Source organism: Durio zibethinus, chromosome 24 (assembly GCF_047325235.1).
Source record: "Durio zibethinus cultivar Kanyao isolate XHJ-2024 chromosome 24, ASM4732523v1, whole genome shotgun sequence".
In the NCBI taxonomy this organism is placed as follows: Eukaryota; Viridiplantae; Streptophyta; class Magnoliopsida; order Malvales; family Malvaceae; genus Durio; species Durio zibethinus.
Genome location: NC_143185.1, coordinates 7171705 through 7196120, shown reverse-complemented (window position 1 = coordinate 7196120; position 24416 = coordinate 7171705). Strand labels below are relative to the sequence as shown.

At 32.2% G+C, this 24416-nt stretch overlaps 1 protein-coding gene across 2 annotated transcripts; it reads right to left on the bottom strand.

The window, feature by feature from the left end:
- Window positions 1-256: 256 nt before the first annotated feature.
- On the bottom strand, window positions 257-6039 carry LOC111316799 (transcription factor GTE4-like). Of its 2 annotated transcripts, none has more exons than XM_022918948.2 (6): window positions 5959-6039; window positions 3971-5872; window positions 3841-3892; window positions 3640-3750; window positions 3481-3557; window positions 257-734 (listed from the first exon to the last, which is right to left on the bottom strand). In XM_022918948.2, exons 2-5 carry the CDS (start codon window positions 5660-5662, stop codon window positions 3496-3498), a joined length of 1917 nt encoding a protein of 638 aa, XP_022774683.2. In that variant the 5' UTR covers window positions 5663-5872; window positions 5959-6039; the 3' UTR covers window positions 257-734; window positions 3481-3495. The 2 variants fall into 2 exon arrangements, with proteins under 2 accessions (XP_022774683.2, XP_089609520.1); XM_089753394.1 differs by having other exon boundaries at window positions 3841-3886.
- Between the last annotated feature and the right edge of the window lie 18377 nt (window positions 6040-24416).

Genomic DNA, 24416 nt, shown 5'->3' with positions numbered 1-24416 from the left:
CCTTTTTTTATAATTATTTTTTTTCATAGCAGTAAAAAGTCCTTATCCTTACTCCATAAAAGGAAAATGAATTACCCCTGGAGGAAATGCACTAAGCCATTATGAAGCGGTGAGAGAAAGATAACAGGTACTTTGAAATGTTGAAAGTGCAACTTTTTTTTTCACTGCTGCCAATTCCCAAAGCAAATCTTTGGAGGGAAGTAACTAACTAGTAGTATAATAAGATAAATAAATTTATGAGAAGAGAGATGCCAAGTGCCAACAAATAAGACAACCAATCACTAATTATTTCATGAGAAGCAATTATGAATTCATAACTTGAATTACAATGCAATTTTCTGTATATAACATCGAAGACTCCTGAATCTGCCACACCATAAACCCAAAAAAAAAAAAAAAGAAAAGAAAAGCCCCCTGAAACTAAGGATGAGTAGCAGCAGTTAGCAATGTACACGTGCCACGTAAAAGAAACCTAAATTTTCCTAACCATGGACACCACATTCTACCCATATTATACAGATTGTCCACATGGAGAGTGTTGTAGCCTAGTTTCGACTTCCAACAAAAGCAGAAACAGACCCGCTCTGCACTCTGCAGTGGCTAAATGGATGGAACCCTTCGAGTTCCAGGCACCATAAACAACTCCAAATGCTACTTCAATTTCATAAAAGAGATTCTGGAAAGCTTCAGGATCACAATGGATCAGCACCTACTCTAAATTCTTAGATCAGCCACTGCAAAGATAGAAAAAACACAACAAATTAGTAAATAGTACCAGTACTGCACCAACTATAATATCACAGATGGTTGTAGAAAATTGTCAAAAGGTAGTGCAAACAATTGAACGTTGAGACAGGTATTTGATCTTATTTCAACCTCGCTTTCATTCCCCTAGTCCACATTTTGAATAGTACATTCAAAAGGACCCATTCAGCCCCCCCCCCCCCCAAAAAAAAAAAATTGCACATAGTTGGTTTCATCTTTATTTTCAAACACCAAAGAAGCTACAGAAAAACACACTACTCTTATCGAACGATCCTAAATCCACTATACACGTCCACGAAATCAAAGAGGTAAGGGCAACATTTGTAGCATCATATATTTATAGCCACCACCTTCATCATAAACAGTAGCAGCTGCTCAACTAAACCACATCTTAACGTCTTTAATTCCAAACAGTTTCCCACTCAATTTGCAATAACAATTAAGGAAACGTTTTATTGTAGAATACTGAATTATAAGCGCATGGTGTCTGTTAGGACAAAGCAGCTCACTAGTCAATAACACGCAGTGACCACAAAACATCAATTTACCAACTAGGAAAGCAATTCAGAGCCATCATACAGATATAACAGAACAAGAAAACAAGAATATGTTTCCTATAAATTGGGGCTAAAAAATCCAGAGAAATCAAAGCTCGATTCCCATTAACTAAAAGATCTTAAGAAAACCCTTGCTCCCATAACAAGCAAGGTTGTACTAATGGCAAAGTTGAATCCCATTAATTTTCTTGGCATGGTGGATGAATAGAATACTTTCAAGTTTCATCCTATTTTTGTATTCCATAAGAAACAATATGATACAACTTATGATATACCATATTTCTCCATTTACATGGATTGCAATATAATGCTACACCAAACCCAAGCCTCTGCACAGTCATTCACAGACAACATACTAAAAGCAGACCAAGTCAGAACAACATAGCCCACTGCAAACTAGATCAGAAAATTTTGGTTGGAAAGTTTATCAAAATTGCAAGGTTGACTCACAATTCTGCATATCTCCAGGAAAAAAAAAAAGACTAAATTTCCTCCAAAGGATCAGGTGGATGTTGTGCACCACCTAAGAGAAATGAGCTTCTAGCTTTGGAAGAGATAAAAGCTTCTAGAGGTAAACTACGAAAGACGTGGATGCAAGCAATAACTGATGATATGAGGGTTAAAAAAGTAGAGGAAAATATTGTTTTTGATAAAAATGAGTGACGCAAGAAGATTCAAAACTACGACCAAACATGATTATTTTTGTTGACCTTTCATACAGCCGACCCCAAAGTTATAGGATATAAGGCTTAGTTTGTTATTGTTGTTGTTGGTGCTGATGAGGTGGATGTAATAACTAGCACACAGGTCTATCAGAAATTCTTTTAGTTGAAAACCACCACACATTAACTAACTTGTTATTCACCTAAGTACAGTCAGGTAAAAGGAGATGTCCACCACTAGATCAGATGAATATATTCACAAAGATATAGTTATCTGTAGTTTTATTTGCATTAAATACAACCAACAAAAAATGGTAGATTCCCCACAACATAGTGGAGAGGTTGCTCATAGCCTGTTTGTTATATATTGCATTAACCCATGAGGATTAATATAATTCTTCATGCAGAAAAGTGCCTCACTCCATCAGGAAAAAAATGAAATAGACATGTATTTCTCAGCAACTAATTTATTTCTGACTCATGACCGAAATTTTATCACAAAGGGAGTACTCAATATTGCAAACTTATTTCTCTTGACATATCATGTCTGTACATTGTAAACACAAAAGAACAACAAATTCGAAGTTTAAAAAAGTAAGATGGTACCAAACCTCTGTAAAAACACAGATGATCAGAAGAGTTAAAACTACACATTTTATCATAAATTAATAGATATGAAACTAACTGCAAAGCATCTAGGAAAAAAATTCCCAAAAGCAGAACTATGAAGAACCATAACAACAATAAATTTTCATATTTCATAGACTAGCATCTACAGGCCAAATCCTAGATGCCGGTATGCCTAATGAGTTACCACAGAATGAATAAACATTTATTACCAAGAATATCAAGTATAACACCACTCTTTCCATCACTAATATGATGTCATCTTTCCATCACAGTTGATTTCAATCATACAATAAAACCAGAAAGTATAGTTTCAATGTTGGATGATTGGAGGCTACATAAGCCAAATACTGAATAATTATCTGTTCGAAATGATGTTTTCCCTTTTACCAAATGGGATACCAATGATGAATGAATTGTATAGAGAAAAAGAAGAAAGTATACATCTTCATCTCACAACAATATTAATTTGCTGAGACATAGAAGGTCTACAATTTTTTTCTTTGTTTTTACATGTGCCCATTTATTTCAAATGAAAGGGAGGTAACTCTCTTGATCTTATAAACCTCACACTCCCCTCCTCAAGATTTGAATATGAGACCCCCAAGTTGAAGTCTCATCTAATTGTTTAATCATCCAAATTTTAATTCACTTACATAGTGATACTTCCAGGCAAGAATATTGACTACCGTTTATATCAAATGTCATCAATAAACACCATTCATACTATTCCAAAGAACCACAGTATAAACAAAACTGTATACAATTCTATAACAGAAGATGCAACTTAAAAACAAGCATATACACTCAAGGAACTTCGAGGAATCAAATCATGAATTTTTACAAGACACAGAAACATTTTATCATACCTGAATCAAAAACATTCAAGACAATGGTGAATGTCTAGCATCAGACCCAGACGCTGAGGAACTTTCACCATCAGAGTCTGCAACAAGCACTATATAAGTTAGAACAATAAGAGAGAAAGTACCCCCAAAAACACTCTAGTTAGAAATAAATCATAGTACCACTTGCAGAAGACCCAGAATCACTGCTAGAGCTACTGGAACTACTAGACCTACTAGCATTATGTCCAAGCTTTTCCACTTCAGCAGGTGATGTGGACATATTCTGCTCATCTGCAGGTAGAAGTATATAAATTTTTAGTATCAATCCAACCAAGCATGCAGTAACCAAAGTACCATCATCCTTATAACATGAAAACTTACCAGTTGTGGCTTCTTTTGGCACTTCCACCAAAACAGGAGCTGGGGTCTGCAACTAAATACAACATAAGCATGAATTCTGCATCTCTTGGGAAAAGATTATTACATAAGAAACTATGACAGAAAGCTTTACCTTCTCTGGTGCAATCTGCTCAGCTTCTGCTCCAGCTTGAATGGCAAGTTCAGCTTTTCTCTTGTTTTTGCTCAAACTTTTCTTGTAGTTGGTAACAAATCTATCTAGCTCCCAGAGAGTCTCAGTATCCACACTGTCAATATCCACTTCAATTTCACCGTCATGTTGAAAGAGAGCTGAATTCCTTTTCTTAATAATCTGTACAATGTTGTCCAGCTTCTCCAAAGGCAAACTCTGAAGGTTAGTGCTAAGCTTCTGCTTCTCCTCATAAGTCATATCCCTCTTATACAGATCCTTTGCCTTAGGCTTTTTTGGAGTAGGGCTCCTACCTGGAGTAGTAACAATCAGTTTTCGTCTCACGTCAACAGGACGTATTATCGACTCTGATCTATCCAAGATCCTTCTCATATCAAGCGGTGGTGGTAGCATTGGATGTGACTTTCTGGGTGTTGGCATAGCAAGACTCACTTCATATTCTATTGCAAGTCTCATATCTCGAATATAATCTGCCTCTATAGCAGTCCATTTGTCCTCAAATATCTTTGATAGCTGTTCGGCCATTACATGAACATCTTGTCCCTTAGGATTATATGTCATGGCATTGCGAAATGTCAGTCTCACATCCTCTGCAAACTCTCTAGGTGACTTGTACCAGTTCTTGTTAAGGCTTGATTTCACAGTACCCAAATCCATTGGATGCTCAATGATACTATAGTAATCATGCAAACCCAAACCCTTGACATCAACAGGAGTATTAAAGACCCAACCATGCTTATGCTTCATTAGTCTTTCAAGCAAAGAACTACAGCTCTTAAAGAACTTGTTACCTATACCAAACCCATGAGTGAATTCACCTCCTCCTTGCTTCTTTCCATTCAATTTCGATTTCTTGTTACTCTCAGCTGGCGGGAACTTATCTTTTGCAAGCAAAAACTCAGAATTTCGATAGAACTGATTGGCCTTAGGTGTTCTCTTCTCCTTCTCCAAATTTTCATTTGCACCCTGACTAATTTCCAAGACAGAAATATTCAACTGGTTCAAAGACCTTGATTGCTTAACAGGCTCCTTAGAAATACCCACTGAAGCCACCTCTGGTTGAAACCTCTTGAATCCATAATCAAGACTGTCATTCAATGGAACACGGAAATTATTAAACCCAATTATTTGGCCTTCTTTAGCTTCAATCCTCTTCACCAAATTCCTCACCAAATCAAGCTCAGTCTCCAGCTTCCTCCTCAGTTCCTGCATCTCCTGCTTTGACCTTGAAGCCAAATTGAACTTCACCCGGTTCTCAGAACTGGGCTTCACAGCTCCGTTGCCTGCCACAACCTGCTTCTTGTTAGGACTTGAAGAGTCATCAGACACTGCAGTATCTACGCGCGGAGCAGGCTGTTGGTCAGCTGGATCCCCATACCCTAATGGCAGAGGATGAGCTGGTGCTTCAGCGGAGTTGTTGTTGTTGTTATCGCTGTTGTTATTGTCATTGGAGTTATCCTCGTTCTTCACAGTATCAGAGGCGGCGGTTGTGCTGACAGCAGCGCTGTTGACGTTGATGTTGTTGGTTGTGGTGGTGAGAAGACTGTTTTTCTTGGGATCCTTAAAAGCTTTCCTAGTATAAACCTTGCTCTCCATGTACCTCTGCTTCTCTCTCTCACCGTCTTTTCCTTCTCCAACCACTGTCCCCGAATCCATACATATATATTAGGGTTTAAAACCCTAATTTCCCCTTTTTCCAGTCTCTAATCAAACAATTCACCTTCTCCAATCAATCCAAACTACAGTTTAACTACCTCCGCACCAAAAACCCTAATTTCACCTTCCAAACTTGAAAGCTCCCAAAGTTTTTACCACTTAATCCAACTAGAAACACAACAAATCTAGAGAACAAAATCCTTCCTCCATCTACAAAATTAAAACTACAATCATCTATATAAACCCAAACCAAATTAAAGACAAAAGAAAAGAAAAGAAATTTCGCAGCTCATTACCTTCGGTTGTTCGATTTCAGATCTTCTTCAGAGTCTTTCTCTCTCCACAGTACTCTGTTCCTCTCTCTAGAAGTTCTGTTCGTTTTTTCTCTCGATTTGTTTCTCCCTCTATCCTTATCTTCCAGGTGTACGGTGGGAGAACTCTCGTGGTTACAAACGACTGGAGCAGCGAGTGGGTCCATCAGAAGAGCCTTGATAGGGAGATATCATACCGGGATAGGAAGTGTTAGATTCACGCTCTTTTTCTTTACGTGTTTAGCACGATCCAATTGTAAAACAGGATACAATGGAGTGTGAAGCCGACGTTAAGTTGAGGTTATACGGTTAGATTTCGCCGGGGAGCTTTAGTTGTGGTTTTTCTTATATTTTTCACTGCCGAGAAATGGGAGCGTGTGGTTTAATTCCGGGCTGTTTCATAAGTAACCGGAGTTGGGTATTTAACGGGAAAAATAATCCTCAAACAATATTTTTACAAGCAATCAGAGTAACATTTCATCCTCCTTTCAATGGGGACGCTAACTGCGACTTTCCATGCATTTCTATTTGCATCGATTGGCTATAAATGGAATTAGGAGTATAATCAATTATGTTTGAGTCGATATAATATTAAATTTGAGTTTGAATTTGATTCAAAATTTAATACTCAAAACTCGAAATTTTGCTCAAATTCAATCGAGTTTTATTTTTTTAACTCAAGTTCAATTTGAAATAAAAATTAAGCTACTCAAATTCTATCAATTAAACTCTATTAACATATAAAAATATACTCGATTCTTATATTCGATAAAAACTTAATTATTTGTGTTCGAATTCAAGCTCAAGTTTGAGATATTTTATTAATTAAAATAATAAATATATATTTAAATATAAAAGCTCGATTAGGCTCGCGAGCTACTCGAACCGAGTATAAAAATGCTCAAGCTTAGCTCGATTGATAAGTCGAGCTACTTGAACTCGAACTCGACTCAATAATAATCAAGTCAAATTCAAGTTTTATTCGAATCAAATTTGAAAACTTACAAGTACTAATATATTATTTACACCCTTAGTTGAAAATATCATTAAATAATATTACGTATGTAAATGTTTTTGTTTTGAATTTTATAAAACATGCATCAATCTTTGCAAATGTTTTGGAAATTAGAAAAAACAACAATTTGCTTATTCTTATCATTTTTAAAACATTTTCAAAACAAGTTTAGCCAAAAACACAAGATGAACAGTACTTTTTAAAGGTATTTTGCCTTCGATTTTCATAAATGACAGCTTTATTTCATTTTCAAATTTTTTCTCTATTTTATCAAAGAAACTTGTACAATTTTCTTATTGCAGTGCCATTGTTGCATCTTCTCATTTGTCCCCTTCTAGCTCTCAGTTTAATTTATATTTTCAAATCCTCAAATCTTTTTATCCAAACTCTTTATTGTTGGTCATCCTTTCTTTGTTGGTGTTTGTGCCGAACTCCTACATGAGAGTGTTCCTAGAAAGACACAAGAGAAAAATGGTTAAAGGTAAAGGTAGGGAGTATTCTCTACATTTGCATTCTAATGCTCAAGTTAGAGAATAGATTGTAATGAGAGAAAGATATAGAATCAGGATTAGAAAAAACCCATCTTAATAATGCCTGGATGTCTGTATTTATAGATGAGAAGGAGGGGACCAGTGGGTGACAATGCGTAGGGTTCCTAATAAAAAAAAAGACCAATATGCTATTTTGACCACTAAATGCCCCTAACATTCTATTATCTTACCAATAATATGAATGTTACATTATAGGGTATGCATTTAATTTATTTTGTATAAGTCGATCAAATGAAAGGAGAAGGCATGAGATCTGATCTCTTATAGTCAATTTCGATGTAGAAGTCAACATTTGGGGTAACCGATCGCAAACTGTGGTCTGACCTGGTGGGGGTCTAATCTTGTACACATGTTTAGGGTTGAATGCATAGCTAACTTTAAAGTGATCGAGGTGCCCTTTGTCAAAGGTGATCTAGGATTAAGATAAGAGTTCATTTCGTCGATGTGGGACTTGGACTTTTTTTTAGAAGTTTGGATTCAAGTCTTCATTTTGAATTTTGATGATGAACCAGGTGTCGATTCCTCAAGTTGGTTCAGGTTGGGGAATCTGCTTGGCCTATCCTAGAGAGCCATCCAGTTTAACTTGAGAGGCTGTCTAGTCTAGCTGGTCTAATGGCATTAAATGAGAAAAGAAGTAGCTTGAGTAGAAAAATCTAAAACGGGAAAGACAAAAAGATGTATTTTAGTTTGCAATTTGACACATGGTAAAATTTGGGTCACCTATCTAATTTGAGGCGCAATTATATAAAGGGCCATTGGGGCCTTCATTTTCTACCTTTCTACTTTCATTGCTGTTAACTTGACTTAAATTTTTAGACCTCAAAATTTTTTTGACCTTACAGTTCTTCTTTTTTTTTTCCTTCTCTTTATTTTTTTTAGTATTTACTTTTCATTACATATTTTAGTTTTAGTTCTGAGGAGGTTAAGTGTTTCAAGGTAGAACCTAAGAGAGGTTAGCTCAGAAAGGATGACAATAACCTAATTCCATCAATTATCGGAGGTCGTGACTATCAGAGATTGGCCTATTGGTTTAATCTAATGTCCAAGGAAGGTTGGTAACGAAATTATAATAATGCTTGGGTAAGAACAAAATGTGTCATAAGGACAAATGAGCTCTATGCTTAGATAAATTTTGATTTAGAGAATCCACCTCCACTTTTTTATCCTATATCTCAGGTCGATCCATCTTTTATAATTGATATTTTTTATTTTTAGTTGTTTTCCCTTATAGGGTATAGTCTCATCAATTTTCCTTTTTTTTTTGCTCTTTCACCACCACCATGCTTCTGTTGTCACTTTCATTCCCTTTTGGTCAACTCTCATTAAGATTACTTTTTTTCTTAAGGGGTTTCTACTTTGCCCTTTTTCTTCCAAGGTTATGTTACTCTTAGTTACTGTTTAATTTCAAAATCTTGCTCCTACTCAAGAGTCAAAATCTTCTAGTAGTGAAGATTTTGATTATGAGGATGATTTTAAGAAGGAACAAGAGAAATGAGGTACCTCGACTGAAGAAAGTGATAATGAGAAGGGGAGTCTTCTAAAGCAGGATGAGTTGGTTAAGGTTTCTGTATATACTTCTTGTAACCTCGATGTAATCCCCAAATATGTGATGAAAAAACCAAAAGGCAAAGATAATCCTGAAGACTGCCTTAACGTGTGTTCAACTCATTACATTCGCATTCTAGTAACGAACTTTTATTTTCCTAGAGAAAGGTATAGTTAATGCCAAACTCCTTATAGCAAACTCCTTAGATTGAATCATTAATAAATTGGAGTCATATCGACTTTATGTATATTGGGATTCATTCATGGCCAGTCTAAGGTTTCTATTACATTTTTTATTTGTTCAATTTTTAATTATTATAATTTATCTATCACTCAGCTCACTCCCAACTCTATATTGTACATAATAAGTTTTATCAATTTTTGCCAACACTTTGATATTCTTCCCAATCTTATTCTATTTAGGAAATTTTTTTATTAAAAGGTACCCAGTGATAGGAGGTGGTAACAGCTTAGCATAATAAAAAATTATTTGTTGATTACCCCGAGCTTTATCAAAAATTGAAAGCTGCTTTTCTTTTGCCTTCAAAAGCAAAAATAAATAAGAATGGTGAGACTGAGGTTGAGGCCTATGAGATAATAAATGAGCTCAATGTTTTTGTAAATGTGCCAATAGTTCTATCCATCCTGAACTTATTAGATTGGGATAAAATAATGGACTACACTCAAAGGGGGAGCTCGTTATAGATGCCCACGAACTAATCTCCCTTGAAATAATAAATAAAATAAAATCTAGGTTAGGTGTGAAGTAACCTCGTGGATTCTTTGTTTCATTTAATTTTTATCTAACACTTAACTTAGTTTTGCAAAGATGTCCACCAACAAGGGCTTCAACATTTCCCTATTCCAACACAAATCGAGGCCCAAAAAGATCTAAAGTAAGAATATTCAGCTCAATGCCCTCTTTCATAGGGAAAATAAGGTCACCAACCTTAGAATGGATAAACTACTGAGCACCTCAGCACAACACTTCCTAATCAATCAAAAAACAAAGTCAACAGCTCATCGAAAGCTTTCTTTAATAGTACCCCTAACAAGAAGCTGAAGGTTAAAATTTCCCCCTCTACTTTAGAGAATCTCAAGTTAAGGGTGTTAAGGCCCAATTCAAAAAAATCTACATGATACTAGAGTACACCCTAGCTAATGATATCGTGAAGAACCTTGACATTACGAAGAGATTCTGTAAGGTCACAGTCCCTTCCCTTAGTGTGCACTACTTAACTCTAGTTTAGCTTGTTTATTGTTCTTCATTTTTATTTTTGTTTAAGTCAAAACTCATCTTATGTAGTTCATCAAAAGCTTCCACCTCAACCTCTTAACAACACTACCCAGACCCTACATCATGCCTATTTTGCTATGGCTTATTTGCTCAAGGTTGAGAAAGACATGGTCGCCCTGAGCAAATAACACAAGAATAGCTTAAATGCTCTAGGCAACTTTAGGTCCAATCTCAGTGCATCCCATAAAAAAGAGGCTAAATAAAGAAAGAGAATATAGAAGCTAATGACCAAACTTGAAATTGTGCATATTAATAAGGCCTCAGTAAAGTTAATGAGGGTATAACCTAAGTTAAAACTTAGTGACACTTAGGCTGAGATAGCTAGGCTGAAGTTTGAGCTAGAAGCTAAAGAGAAGAAAAATGAAGAGTTGAAGAAAAATGCCATGAGGACTTCAAGGCCTCTGATGAATTTTTTAAGCTTTAAGTAGAGTTTTACAGGTATAACACACTAAGTGCCTTTGATCTGGCCAAAAATGAGATATAATTCAAATTTACTTACTTCAACCTCGATTTTCCTAATATTGATATCAACAATATCAGATCTAGGCCTTCTATGAATCAGTTTTGGAAAGAGAAAGAGAATGAAGATGAATATGGGGTATTAGATGCTAAGCTTAAGGCCATTTTGAACGCTCAGGTCGAGGTTGTTGTTATTGCTCTTAATGATAAAAGTGCCATTGCAATTGCTGCTACTAATGTTGCTGAATCATAGCTTTTTTTTTTTAACTTTTTGTAAATTTTTGTTTAAAATTACTGACGTATAAGGTTGATTTTTGTTGTAGTCTTGGATAAGAATCACTCTACCAAAACTTCTATCAAATATTATTTTTTTGCAATGAGATATATTAACTCGAAAGAAATTTAGTTGCTATCAACGATAAGTTCAGCATTTTTTTCTTTACTTGAAGAAGTTTAAGCTTGGTTAACTATTGTCAAGGTCGTCGTGACATAAGTTTTATGAATTTGCCTTGAACTATCCAAAATGAATTAATCGGTATTTGATTTGACTGAAAATAATCCAAACTTTAAGTTTGATTAAAGTGATCTAAAAATTCATTTAAATATCTAAGGATAAATTAGCTTGAGAATTCATTTAAAAAATTAAGTCAAATTTTGTTAAGTTGTTTAGAGCGAAGAGTAAACATGAGCACTGTGAAGTGAACATAATTGTTACAACTTCATTGATTTTTAGGTTACAGTATGAGCCCAGTGTATCTAAGCTATTGATAATACACCTTTAAGTTATTCACATTCATGTCCTTAGAATGGTGTTGCTATTCATGTCTTGTAGCTTGTAAGTCTCATCAAAGATGATCTCTTTAACTATATATAATCTTTCCTAAGTTAAAGCTAATTTGTCACATTGGTCATCGATTTCGGAGGCTTCGACCCTTTTAAGTATTAGGTTACCCTTCGAAATGTTCTTACTTCAGGCTTTTTTATTATAATAGTTGTATACCCTCTATTGATAAGCTGTTATTCATGTTAGGGCTACATCTTTCTATTCTTTAATAAGGTCTAGATCGACCCTAAGAGTTTTCTCATTTGTTTCTTCTAACCTTAATTTGACTTTTAAGCTTGAAAAGTTGATCTTGACGGGCACCACAACTTTCATTCCAAATGTCAGGTGAAATTGGGTTTCTTCTATTAGTACCTTGGTGGTTATCCTTAAGGGCAATAATACCCTGAGAAGTTTGTTAGCCTATTTCTCTTTTATTGCGTCTAATTTCTTTTTCAGGGTTTTTAATATTGTCTTGTTCACATCTTTGGTTTATCTATTGGACTGAGGGTGGGCTACTGATATGAATCTCAAGTCGATATGAAGGTTTGAACATCATTTCTTAAACTTTAAAATTTTGAATTATTTGCCATTATCCATTATTATAGACCAAGATAGGACGAATCTATAAACTATGTTTTTCGACATAATTTTCTCGACTTAGGCCTCTGTTGTAGTGGCCAAGGCTTTAACTTTAAGTTATTTCATGAAATAGTCTACCGTTATTGAGATGAACTTTTTCTATTCTGTGATTGAGATGAACGGTTTGAAGATATCCATTTTCCACTACATAAAGGGTAAAGGGTTAATGATAAAAATGAGCTTGATTGAGAAGAGATGTTGCTCATGAGCAAACTTTTAACATTTATCTCATCTTTTAACCACGTTGATCATATCTTTTCTGATAGTGGGCCAATAGTAGCCCTATCTAAGCACTATATAGGCTAATGACTAAGATCCAAAATGGCTTTTGTATATTCATTCATGGATTTCTTATAAGACATAGTCTACTTCTTCCTTATTTACACATCTCAAATAAGGTAAGTTAAAAGATCTTTTACATAATTTCTCATTGATCATGTATCAAAGAGCCTTTCTTATTAATGTTTTAGCTCAAACCTTATCTTTAGGTAGCGCTCTTGTGGTTAAGTATGTCATAATCAAGGTTATTCAAGTTTTTTTTTTTTTGTGATTTATCTTATGAGCATTTTTTCAATTTTTTCTATTCCAATTTTTTCACTAGGACTTGATCCAAACTCTCTGCTATTATTCCTAAAGCCAACTTAGACAGAGAGTCTATCAGTGAGTTTTCAGATCTCGATATCTTCTTTACCTTGACTTTCTTAAAACTAATGACCAAGAGCAGTGCATTATCAAGATTTTTCAAATCCCTTCTTTTCGAGCTTCAAACTCTTCATTTATCTAATCAACCACTAATTGAGAGTCACGATTATATGTTAAACATTCAACTTAGCTACTAATCTTAAGCCAGCTACTAATGTCCATATTCCATCTTATTGTTAGTTATCTTAAATCTAAACATTAAGGTGTATTAATATTCTAGTCCTTTCGGACTTATTAGAAAAAGGTCGACTCCTTCACTATGGTTTATGGCTGATCCATCAACAAAAAGTTTTCACCTTTCCTTGTCTAGAATTTCACCATTTTCCTCATATCATCCTTCAAGATAAGCTGAAGTAAGCTCTACAACGAAGTCTGCTAACACTTAAGATTTTAGGGTTAACCTAGGTAGTATATGTAGGTCAAACTCATTGAGCTTTACTACCAGCTTAATTAATCTTTCTAACAATTTTAGCTTTTATAAGACTTATCTCAACGATTGATCAACCAGTATATAAACCGTATAAACTTGGAAATACAACTTGAGCTTTCTGACCGAAGTGACAACTACATAAGCTAATTTTTCTATACTGCTATAGTTTATTTCTGGCCCTATTAACACCTTACTCATAAAGTAAATTGGTCTTTGTTTCCCCTCTTCTTTCAGACTAAGACTAAGTTAATAGCCTAGTTTATGATGGCCATGTATAGGTATAAGGTTTCACGGGACCTCAACTTGGATAAGATAGGTGGAGAGGATAAGAACTTTTTTAGTTCTTAAAAAACTTTCTGGTATTGAGAGGTCTACTTGAAGTCAGAGATATTTCTAAAAATTTTGAAGAATGGTAGACATCACTCTGCTAACTTAGACATGAACTTGCTTAGGGGGCTATTATTTCAGTTAGCCTTTGTATCTTTTTTATTGAGATCGATGCTTTCATGTTTAGGATTGCCTGAATCTTTTTTAGGTTCACTTTTATCCTTTTCTTATTAATCCTGTAACTAAATTTTTTCAATATGACTCCGAAAGCACATTTATTTGTGTTAAACCTTATTATTATATTTTCTTAAAGAATTAAAGATCTCTCTAAAATATTCCAAATGCTTGGTCAAATTCTTGCTTTTTGACTATCATGTCATCCATAAACACTTTCATGTTATGATCGATTTGATGTTTAAAAACTTTGTTAACCAGCTTGTGATAGGTTGTCCCTATATTTTTTAATCCAAATGCCATCACCTTGTAACGGTAAAAGCCTTTCTTGGTAATAAAAATTATTTTTTCCTCGTTGTTCTTCAACATTTTAATTTGGTTATAACTAGAGTAAACATCCATAAAGTTGAGAAGGTTGTGCTTGGCGTTATCATCCACTAGCCGATCTATACTAGGGATGGAAAAACTATATTTTAGGTATGCTTTGTTCAAGTCGATAAAGTCAACACACATGTTTCATTTTTCATTATGCTTTTTGACCATAACCACATTGGCTATCCATTCAGGGTAAATAAGCCTTTTTGATGAAGTCTGTTATAATATTTTGTCAATTTTTTCTTCTATAGCCCTCCGTCTTTCAAAGGTAAAATTTTTTTTTTGTTGAACTGGTTTAACATTGGGGTTAGTGTGTAGTCTATGGACCATTATCTCGGTATCAATGTTAGGCACATCTGATGGTGTCCAAGTAAACAAAGTTAGCATTATTTCTCAAAAGTTGAATTAATTATTCCCAATGCTTAAGATTAATTCCAATCTGCATATATTTTTCAAAGATGTTATCCTAGAATGGTATAGCTAACAGATCTTTTGTTGGTTCAAGCTAGTTTTCATTCGAGTTAGGTCTTTGGTCAATTATCTTTTTTTTGTCCAGTTAGGTTAAGACCATTTCTTGTGAATAGAGATCCTGACGTGATGATTAGTATGTTATTAATAATCTGCTGGAATATATAGTTGAATCAGTATATATTTTTCATTTCAAACTATATTTTAGCCAACATGTTAACTCGATCCAGATGCCATATAATTTATTTGTACCGACTTGAGAGCTTGGTCATCTTCATAATTACTTCAAAAATTTAAAAATGGAACAAAAAAATATTTTTTCATTTGAGCTTAAAAGCTTGAAGTGGCTTAAGAGCATGCTTCTGTCAAGTTGGTCTTATGTTGTATGTTCTTGCTTTTATTTTTTTTTCCTCAGTTTTTATTGTTGGCTTTTCTTCGACATTCTCAGTCCTGATTGAACTGCCAGTCTGCTTTCTAGTCTTTTCTTTTATTATGGTGACATAACACTATCGTGCTGTGAATTGATCTCCTCTTACCTCTCTAATTCCCCTTAAGGTGTTGGAAATTTCACTTTCAAATAGGAAATTAAGCTTATGAGTCACATAACAGATTGACTAAGTCAACCTAGTATCATCCTATAGACAAATAGGACATCTACAACCATGAATTCTATGACAAAGGTGACCATTGTCGATTCTGTGCCTATAAAGATTGGTAACTTAATAGTTCTTTTTACTGGTACTTATTCATTTTCAAATTTCATTAAGGTTATAGTGATCGATTATAGCTAATCTTTTTTTATTCTTATCTTCTTCATGGTGCTATAGTACATGATGTTAATAGAGCTCCCATTATCGAAAAAGATTCTTTAACTACATAATTATATACCACAGCTATAATTACTATAACATCATTATGTGGGTATTGGATTCTTTTCAAATCTTTTGAGCTGAACGAGATCGATTTATCTTTTCAATTTTTTTTCTTTTTTGTTGAAAAACCCACAGCCATGATTATTCCTGGGTTAAACTTTTTTTTGGCTAAGGTTGAGCTCCCTCTAGTAATCATATTAATCACTCCAATGATTGGCTTATTATTATCAGTTCAACCTTCCTCCCGTTTTAGATCATCTCTTCAAATTTTTTTCTTTTTGTTTTATTTTGGCTTACCTTTTTTATCCCTAGTGGATTTTTTTTTTGGTCCTATCTGTAACCCAATCTGGTTTGTCCTTATTTTCACTGTTTCATAAACCTCCTCAGTTAACTTCTCTTAATCAAAGCTTCAATCTCTTTTTTTAGGTTAATACAATTTTCAGTATTATAACCTATATCCCTATAAAAGGCACATCTTTTGCTCGAATCTTTTTTCGTATTTTATCTCAGTTGTTTCAACCATTTGAGCTTTAAGTTTCTCTCAATTTGCATCAGAATCCTCTTTCAGAAGTTATTCAGTGCTATATAATTTTTTTCTCTACTAAGGCTTCTAACCTTATGTCGTATTTTTTTTTAGAGAGAATCGTAGAAATCCTTACCTTTTTTTGGCGAAGGATAGGGGATGAGCCCTTTTCACCTTGATCATCGAAAAAGGGGGATGAACCTCTTTCACTTCAACTACAAGTAGGACGTCGACTAAAGTATTAGGCGATTCTAATGACAAGGTCAACTTCAGGTGGTACTTTCTGTTAATGAGTCCACTTGTTAAGGTGGTTACAATGGTTATTTGTTCTAGGTTTTTTACCTACAGAGCTTTCATGTTAAAATGCATAACATAGCTTTTTAAAGATTTGTTGCGACCTTGGTTGATCAACACTAAGCTCAAGGTTGTCTTTTTCATTTTTTGACTAGTTACAAATTAAGATAGAAATAAGTTGTTAAGTTCTTTAAACTTTGTGATTGACCTCAACTCTAGACTGCTATACCAAGACTAAGTTATCCCTTTAAAGTTGGTAGTGAGGCCCTTACACATCAAAGCTTCGTCTATGCCCTATATTATCATGTTATTTTTATAAAGTTTTAGGTGATCGAAGGGATTAGAAGTACTATCATAAGTTTTTAAAATCAACATTTTGAACCCTTTGGGAGGCATAGCTCTGTTAGGCTCCTTGGTAAGGCCACTATTTTTGCTTTCAACTTTTTTTTCATAGCTTACGTCTGAGCTTTTAAGTCTTTATTTGGCTGGGGCTTAATATTTGTTTGTTTGGATTTTTTGGTCATGGCGTGTGTCATGTTATAGTGGAGGTAGTGGCAAGTTGGAGTGTTATACTCTTTTTCTTTTAAGGTAAAAAACTCCTTCATCTCTTCGTAACTTGGTTGTCTTTTTATAGCTATCGATCGGAAGTAACTAAATCTAGTACTTTTAAAGCTTGTGATAGGGTTATCATCTATAACATTTGTTTAAAGGCTTTTATTTGTTCGGTTAAGGCTTGAAACTGCTTCATGGTTGGACTAGCCTATTGTAGGGTCGATCGGTCCAAATGCTAGCTATGGCGTGTTTTTGTTTCGATCGAAGTGGTCATCTCTCTTTCTTCTAAAGTTCTCTTCCTATGTGGCATTGTTTCGTGCTCAGCTAATGAATGGAAAGGCCCTTACCTGGCACCTTAAATGTTTGTGTGGAGCTTTGATGTGGGGATGTTCTTAGAAAGACAAAAGAAAAAAGTGATTAAAGGCAAAGGTAGGGAGTATTTCCTGTGTTTGCACTCTGATGTGCAAGTTAAAGAAAAGGTTGGAATGAGAGAAAGTTATGGAATTCGGATTAGGAAGAACCTACATTAATAATGCTTGGATGTCTATATTTTTAGATAAAAGGTAGGGGACTGGCAGAGGATAATAATGATATGGCCAAACTGACAGGGCACTGAGCATGTCTGGTCAACTTGCCATGTCAGGTAGTCGACACAAATGTCCTAAATATCCCTAGTTATATGCTAGGGGTACCTAATAGTAAAAAAGACCAACATACCCTTTTGACTACTAAATGCTCTAAATAGTTAGGAAATAAGTAGCTTTGAGCAATGAATTAGCAAAATGAATAGTTGAGAGAGCCACCGTGGAAGAATACAGGAAGAAAAGAAATAAGAACAGAGAAGTTGAGAAAGCCACTAAACCAAACTTTAATTTTCTTTTACAACCCATTTTTTTTAGTCAAGCTAGTTTTTTTTTTTAAGCTTTGTTCTTTACGGATTGTGTTATCTATAGGGTATGATCCTTATTTGGTTGCTCATCCAGCATTTTTTCTTGTTAATTGTTATTTATTTTTACTTTATTTTATTTATAATATATAAAAAGTATTAGATTTGTAAACTTATAATTAGTTAAATTTCATATAAATTTAAATTTTTTTATCCCTAATTTACCCTTAAACCCCTCTGTCCTACTACATATCTAGTTGAAAATGACATTACGTGTCTAAACTTTCTTGAATCCGCAATCTCCAAGTGCCAATTTCAATGATATGCCAACTGATCTAAGAGATAGTTAGCAAATTTAAATTTTAATTAGTTATGAACTCTTAATACCATTTTATCATGCTTTATTTATATTTGAATTATCTTTTTATCATTGCAAATAAAAATTTTTAATATATCAATTTTTTTAAAAGTGTAAAATATCAATAATATATAATTTTAATACATTATATCAAATGTTCCACATTATTAAATTATTAAATAAAAATAATTATTATATTTTAATCTGTCAAACTTACTAAACATGTTTTATGTTTTTAGCTTTTGATATCTAACAACAACATAATTTAACCCAACATGTTTTCTATTTTTAGAATTTTAAAACAAAAGAAAAAAAATTTCAAAAACATAAAATATAAAACTGACGATGATACCAAACAACTCCTAAACTATTGACAATTTTTAAAGTGCATGTAATGGAGAAATTTAAAACTTTGAAATAAAAATATTTTTAAATGCATAATTAAAAAACTTTTGCATTTTATACTTGAATTATTTAGATAAATATTTTTTATAAAATTTTTTATTATTGAAATTTGTTGGGAAAAAATAATTATAGAAGAAAAATAATGATGCTAAAGATAAGAAAACAACCATGTAAAAAATGCAATATGGGTATTGTTTGTGCTCAACTTAATTTGGTAGATAAAAACCTAAAATTATAAGATCAAAGATTGATTAGAAGTAAAAGTTGGAATTATCTTCGAAATTTGTGTTCCAATGTTCCAATTAATGGTTGAAAAAAGGAGAAAGTTAGGAATATGAAGACATTAAAAAGAAATAGGGAATATGTCAAGTACCTCGTGAGGGTAATGAGGAGTATTTATACTTAAGAATAGGTGGTTGAGAATTTGTAAGTGTACAAAATCAAAATAGCAATATAAAATGAGTAAAGTAGAGTATCATTCCCATGAAAATTAAGTTATATGGAAGAAAACAAATTATTGAGATTGTTCATTCTTAATTATATCCAGAAGATCGAAAATTAGAATGCAAAAAACTAAATAACTACTTAAATTAACTAACTAAACCATAACTTAACTAAGCATGCAAAATAAAGTAAATCTAAACTTAACAACTTAAATTAAACAAAGCAGAATGTAAATTTACTTAAGAAACTTAAAAACATATAATTAACCATAAAATAAGATGCAATAACCTTAAGTTTGGTTTGAGGGATTCCATGCATTTTCTCTCGAAATCTTACTATTGGATATTTGATTCCAACATTTAGTTTAAGGTAATTCAATTCTAAAAGAAAATGACAAATTCCCAATAGTACTTAAAGTTCTGAAATAAAAAACTCATATTTTCTTGTGGTATTCTAAGATTTCGAGAGAAAAAGTTACGTTATTTTTAAATTTGACCTGAATAAAAAATTATGAAATAGTCATTCTCATTTTGAAAAGCATATCTAGAAATGATTACAGTCAATTATAAGTTTTAATTGCTAAAAAATATTTTTTTTATATTGCAATTAATGGCGTTTGGCATAAAATAATGCCTTAAATAATCCTGATTAATTTTTTTAGGGATTATTTAAGGTATTTTTTGGCCAAAAATACTTTAAATAATCTCTTAAAAAATTAATCAGCATTATTTAAGGCGTTTTCTGACCAAAAATACCTTAAATAATCTAAAAAAAAAATTCTTATAAGTAATCTCCAAAAATAAACATTACGAGGAAAGGTCTAACCTACAATCTTATGGTTAATAGCTATATGCTTTAACCAACTGAACTACTATAATATTTTTATATTTTATCTCTTAAATATAATAAGTAATAAAATAAATTATTTAAGACATTTTTGATTAAAAACGTTTTAAATAATACCCTTCAAAAACATTAAAGTGCTGGAAAGAGAGATTGAACCTACGACCTTATAATTAATAGTCATATGCTCTAACCAATTAAACTACACCAATTTTTCTTATTTTTTATCTATTAAATCTTATAAATAATGAAAAAACTTATTTTAGGTGTTTTTAGTAAAAAATGCCTTAAATAATCATTTTCATTTCTTATAAGATTTAAAAGATAAAAAAAAAAAAATTGGTGTAGCTTAGTCGATTAAAGCATATGATTATTAACTATAAGGTTGTAGATTTGATCTCTCCATCTAGCGCTTTAATATTCTCCATTTAAAAAAAATAAAAATGATTATTTAAGGCATTTCCTAATCAGAACCGCCTTAAACAATTCTCAATATTTTTTATTGATGATATTTTAGAAATAAAAATAGCAATTAAACAAAATATGTCTTCTTTTAATGTTAAAGGCATAATTTATCGTTTGGATATTTATTATTAATAAATGCTAATAAAAAGTTGCCATCATATATGTCAAGGAGATTATAGTAATCATTTAAGAATTAATATATGTGGATTTTCTTCAACCAAACGAGTGAATCTGAATACAGGATACCGTAAAAATTGAAAAAAACCCCGAGGATCACATTTTCTCCCAGAATTCAAGATTTTGAGAACCAAACACCCCTTAAATGACTTCAAATAAACTTAATAACAACAAACAACATGCAATTTAAACTAATTAACCCTAAGCACATACTAACTAATTAAATTAATATAAATTAAACTTGAACAAACAACTTAACTAAACCAAATCAAATTAACTTAATAACATGCAAACTAATTAACTCCAAATTAATTAAAGAACAGTAAAATAACTTAGAATCGAATAAAATTAAATTTAGAAACATGCAAACCGAATTAAATTTAATCACCCAAAACCTCAAAATGACAAATTAAAGTAAAAACAAAAATTATGTAACTTGAACCACATAGAAAAAAAATCAAACTTAAAGGAAAATTGCAAATTTAAGATGAATTAAAAGCAAGAACAAAAATCTAAGTAAGCTTGAATTGAGTTGGAAACAAAATAAAACTTGGATTTAAAATAAAATTAAAATCAATCTTTGCATAAACTTAAAATAACTCAAATAAAGCTTAAAAACATGAAAAGCAAATAACAAGAAAAGTTAAAAAAGCTAACTATTTTAGGTTGGGTTGTCACACCAAACTCTAATTCAATTTTTCTCTAAATAAATTATAGCTATTTATAGAATAAGAATATAAAGAATCCTAAAGTTAGAAAGATAGGTAGGTAGCGGTTAAAACTTTCTTTAAGAAAAAAGAATGCTTTATAAATACTTTTAAATGCTCGGTAGCCTTTTTAAATAAGAACTCCAACTTTGACTAGGCTTTAGCACTTTTGGACCTTTCTTGAATTGGGCTAAGTGTTCTTGAATAATAGAATGGACAATTGACCTTTCCTTTTGGCAACCTCAAATCTTGAAGTGTTTTAGGCTTTTCTTAGACAACTTCTTCTATTGGGGCTTGAATCTTGAAATCAATTGATCTTATATCAAATTCTTAGATCTTGAACTTATGCTTCTAGTTGAATAGTTCTTAAAGAAGAGAGATAAAATTCTAAGTTATGTTCTCCTTATATGTTGTCTCCTTTTTTATAATCCTTTTCTATCTTCATACAAATCGAGTAGGAATGCCCATTCAAACTAGGATTTTTTAGTCAACTTAGGAAAAACAACTCTAAGTAGGTAACTAAGTGCTTTTTCTAGTTAAGATAGGAATTTCAAGTCAATGTGGGATTGCTTAATAAAAATGGGAAATCCAACTCAAAGTAAAAAACCTTCTTAAATAAGGATTACTAAAGACGATTTGGACTTTTTCAAGTATAGATAGAATTTCTAAGTCAACATGTCACATAAGTTTCCAAGTTATCTTTTTTAGCCAATAAAAAAAGACTTGTTGCTATGTCATTCAAAATAATCCTATGCATGGGCCTACATAAAATACCAGGGATTTGCATTTAACTAATCTTAAGTCTTGAGGTACAACACTCAAATCTTGAATAAATTCTTGCACTATTTCATAACTTCTACTCTAAGATTTTCAATAACTCGAATAATCAACAAAACTTAACTAAGAACAATCCAATGTTACTCCAAATGTTCCAAAAACCTATCAAGATTGAATAAGAATCTCCAAGATTTTTCAAAATCTACCGAAATTTCTTCTTTTCTTCAAGATTTCCTACAAAACAACAATTAAGCACATTAGGAATAAAAAGATCTTTATTTAGCTAAGAATTAAGCAAAATTAACTCATTTAAATATTAAAAACAAGTTCAAATAACTATATTTCATAGAGTTATTAAATCCCTAAACTTGAACTTTTGCTTGTCCTCAAGCAAAATAAAACTTAGCTAAATCTCAAAACATGCTAGAGATCATAATATATGCTTCCAATATCAGATTCTAAGTTATTCAAAAATTGCATGATGAATATAACTTGAAGAAAATCATAAGAATAAATTGAACATAAGAATCATTCATGAACAATTTACTTCTCAATTGCAAATTTTCATGTTTATGTGAATAATCTATCTCATATCAATGCAAAGCATTCAATTAAAGTTATATAAACATGAAATCAACACATTACGTCAAAACATGCATAAATTTCATAAGTTTGCTTTTCACATCTCTCTCTGTTAATACAACCACATATAACCAAATATCAATATGTCTTTATTAAGTTTGTAAGATATGGCTAGGGTTAAGGTATGATAAAGGAAAATATATGCTTATAAACTCTACACATACATTACTTGAGATCTTTTTCTTTGATGAGAGAGCTTTCAAGAGAATTGTACACCCACAAATATAGATTTTTTTTTATCTTTTTTCTTTTTTTTTTTTTCAAATAGCAACTTTTGAATGATTTGCATATATACCTTGTTGTTTTCACATTTTCACCATTTTTCTCTTTTTTTGAATTATGTGTTTCTTTATTTGAATGTTGTTTAAACTTTTCTTTTCTTTGTTTGCAAACAAATTTTTGCCCTTTTTTATCTTTGCAACTCCTAGCACCATATTTCTCTTAAATGCACATAGCTCTCTTATTTTGATTTGATTGATTCATATACACATAGGGTAGAATGGAAAGATAGATAAAATAAATTAAAGGCTAGTTAATATCATGTAGATGAAAACAAAAAAAGGATATACATAAGTTCAAATGGAGTGACTAAGGATAAACATATAAAAGTTAGTTTAAAAAGCTCAAATAATCCAAATATGACCTAAATCATCACCCTAGTTAAGTTTAGTCTTGATTTCACCTTAAGAGATGCTCAAACAAGTTTTAAAATAAAAACATAACTCTAAATATAAATATAATCCCATATCTATATAAACTTTAACTAAACATGTATGTATCTTCGTGATCAATACTAGGTGTTCAAAAAATTGGAATATCACAATCACAAAGAAACAAATTCAAAAACTCATAATTTTTTCACTATATTCATTCTTTTATAATAAGCTATATTCAAAGTCAATCAAAGTTCTATCATTGGATTATGAGAAAATAAAGAAAGGAAGCAATATACTAATTCTAAACATGACAATTTCAATTCAAACTAAAGAATTTGAAAAATGTTGAAAAACTTTTGACAAATTTTCTCTCCCTACAACTTGAATGATACATTGTCCTCAATGTGTAAAAACTAAGCAATAAAGTACTAAGAGAAGAAGAATACTCCCCTTAACTCACTAAGATTGAATTTGAAACCTAGATTGAATTTGAAACCTAGATTGAATTTGAATTTTGAAGAAACATCATATTGCCTCATATATCCTTAAGTTAACAACTCGTAGTTTAGGTTCATTGTCTTAAGCTTCCATAAATTCCCTTTGGTTCCTATAAAAACAAAACAAAACAAATCAAAGTAGGCTTGCTCCTAAAGAAAGAAAAACCAAAATTAAAGCTTACAAATCATTTAAATGTAGAACTTGAGTTGCCTCCAAGTGGCGCTTTAGTTATAAATTATACCTAGATTACTTTTTACTAGGGTTAAATGATTACCCTACACTTGATACTAACATCCACCCACTTAATTCTTTTTTTTTTTACGACATTCTCATCAATAGGAACTAAGGGATACTAGTGCTTTGCAATTGTTAATTTATTCCCCACCTATATAAATATTTTAAGTATATCCCTAAATGGGCTTAAAAAGGTTTGCACTAGCTTCAATACCAGTGAAAGATGTATCATCATAGAAAGTATAAGTTTAGGCTCTAAAGCCAAATGCTTTTCCATAGATGGTATAGTTAGAGTGAGTGTAACG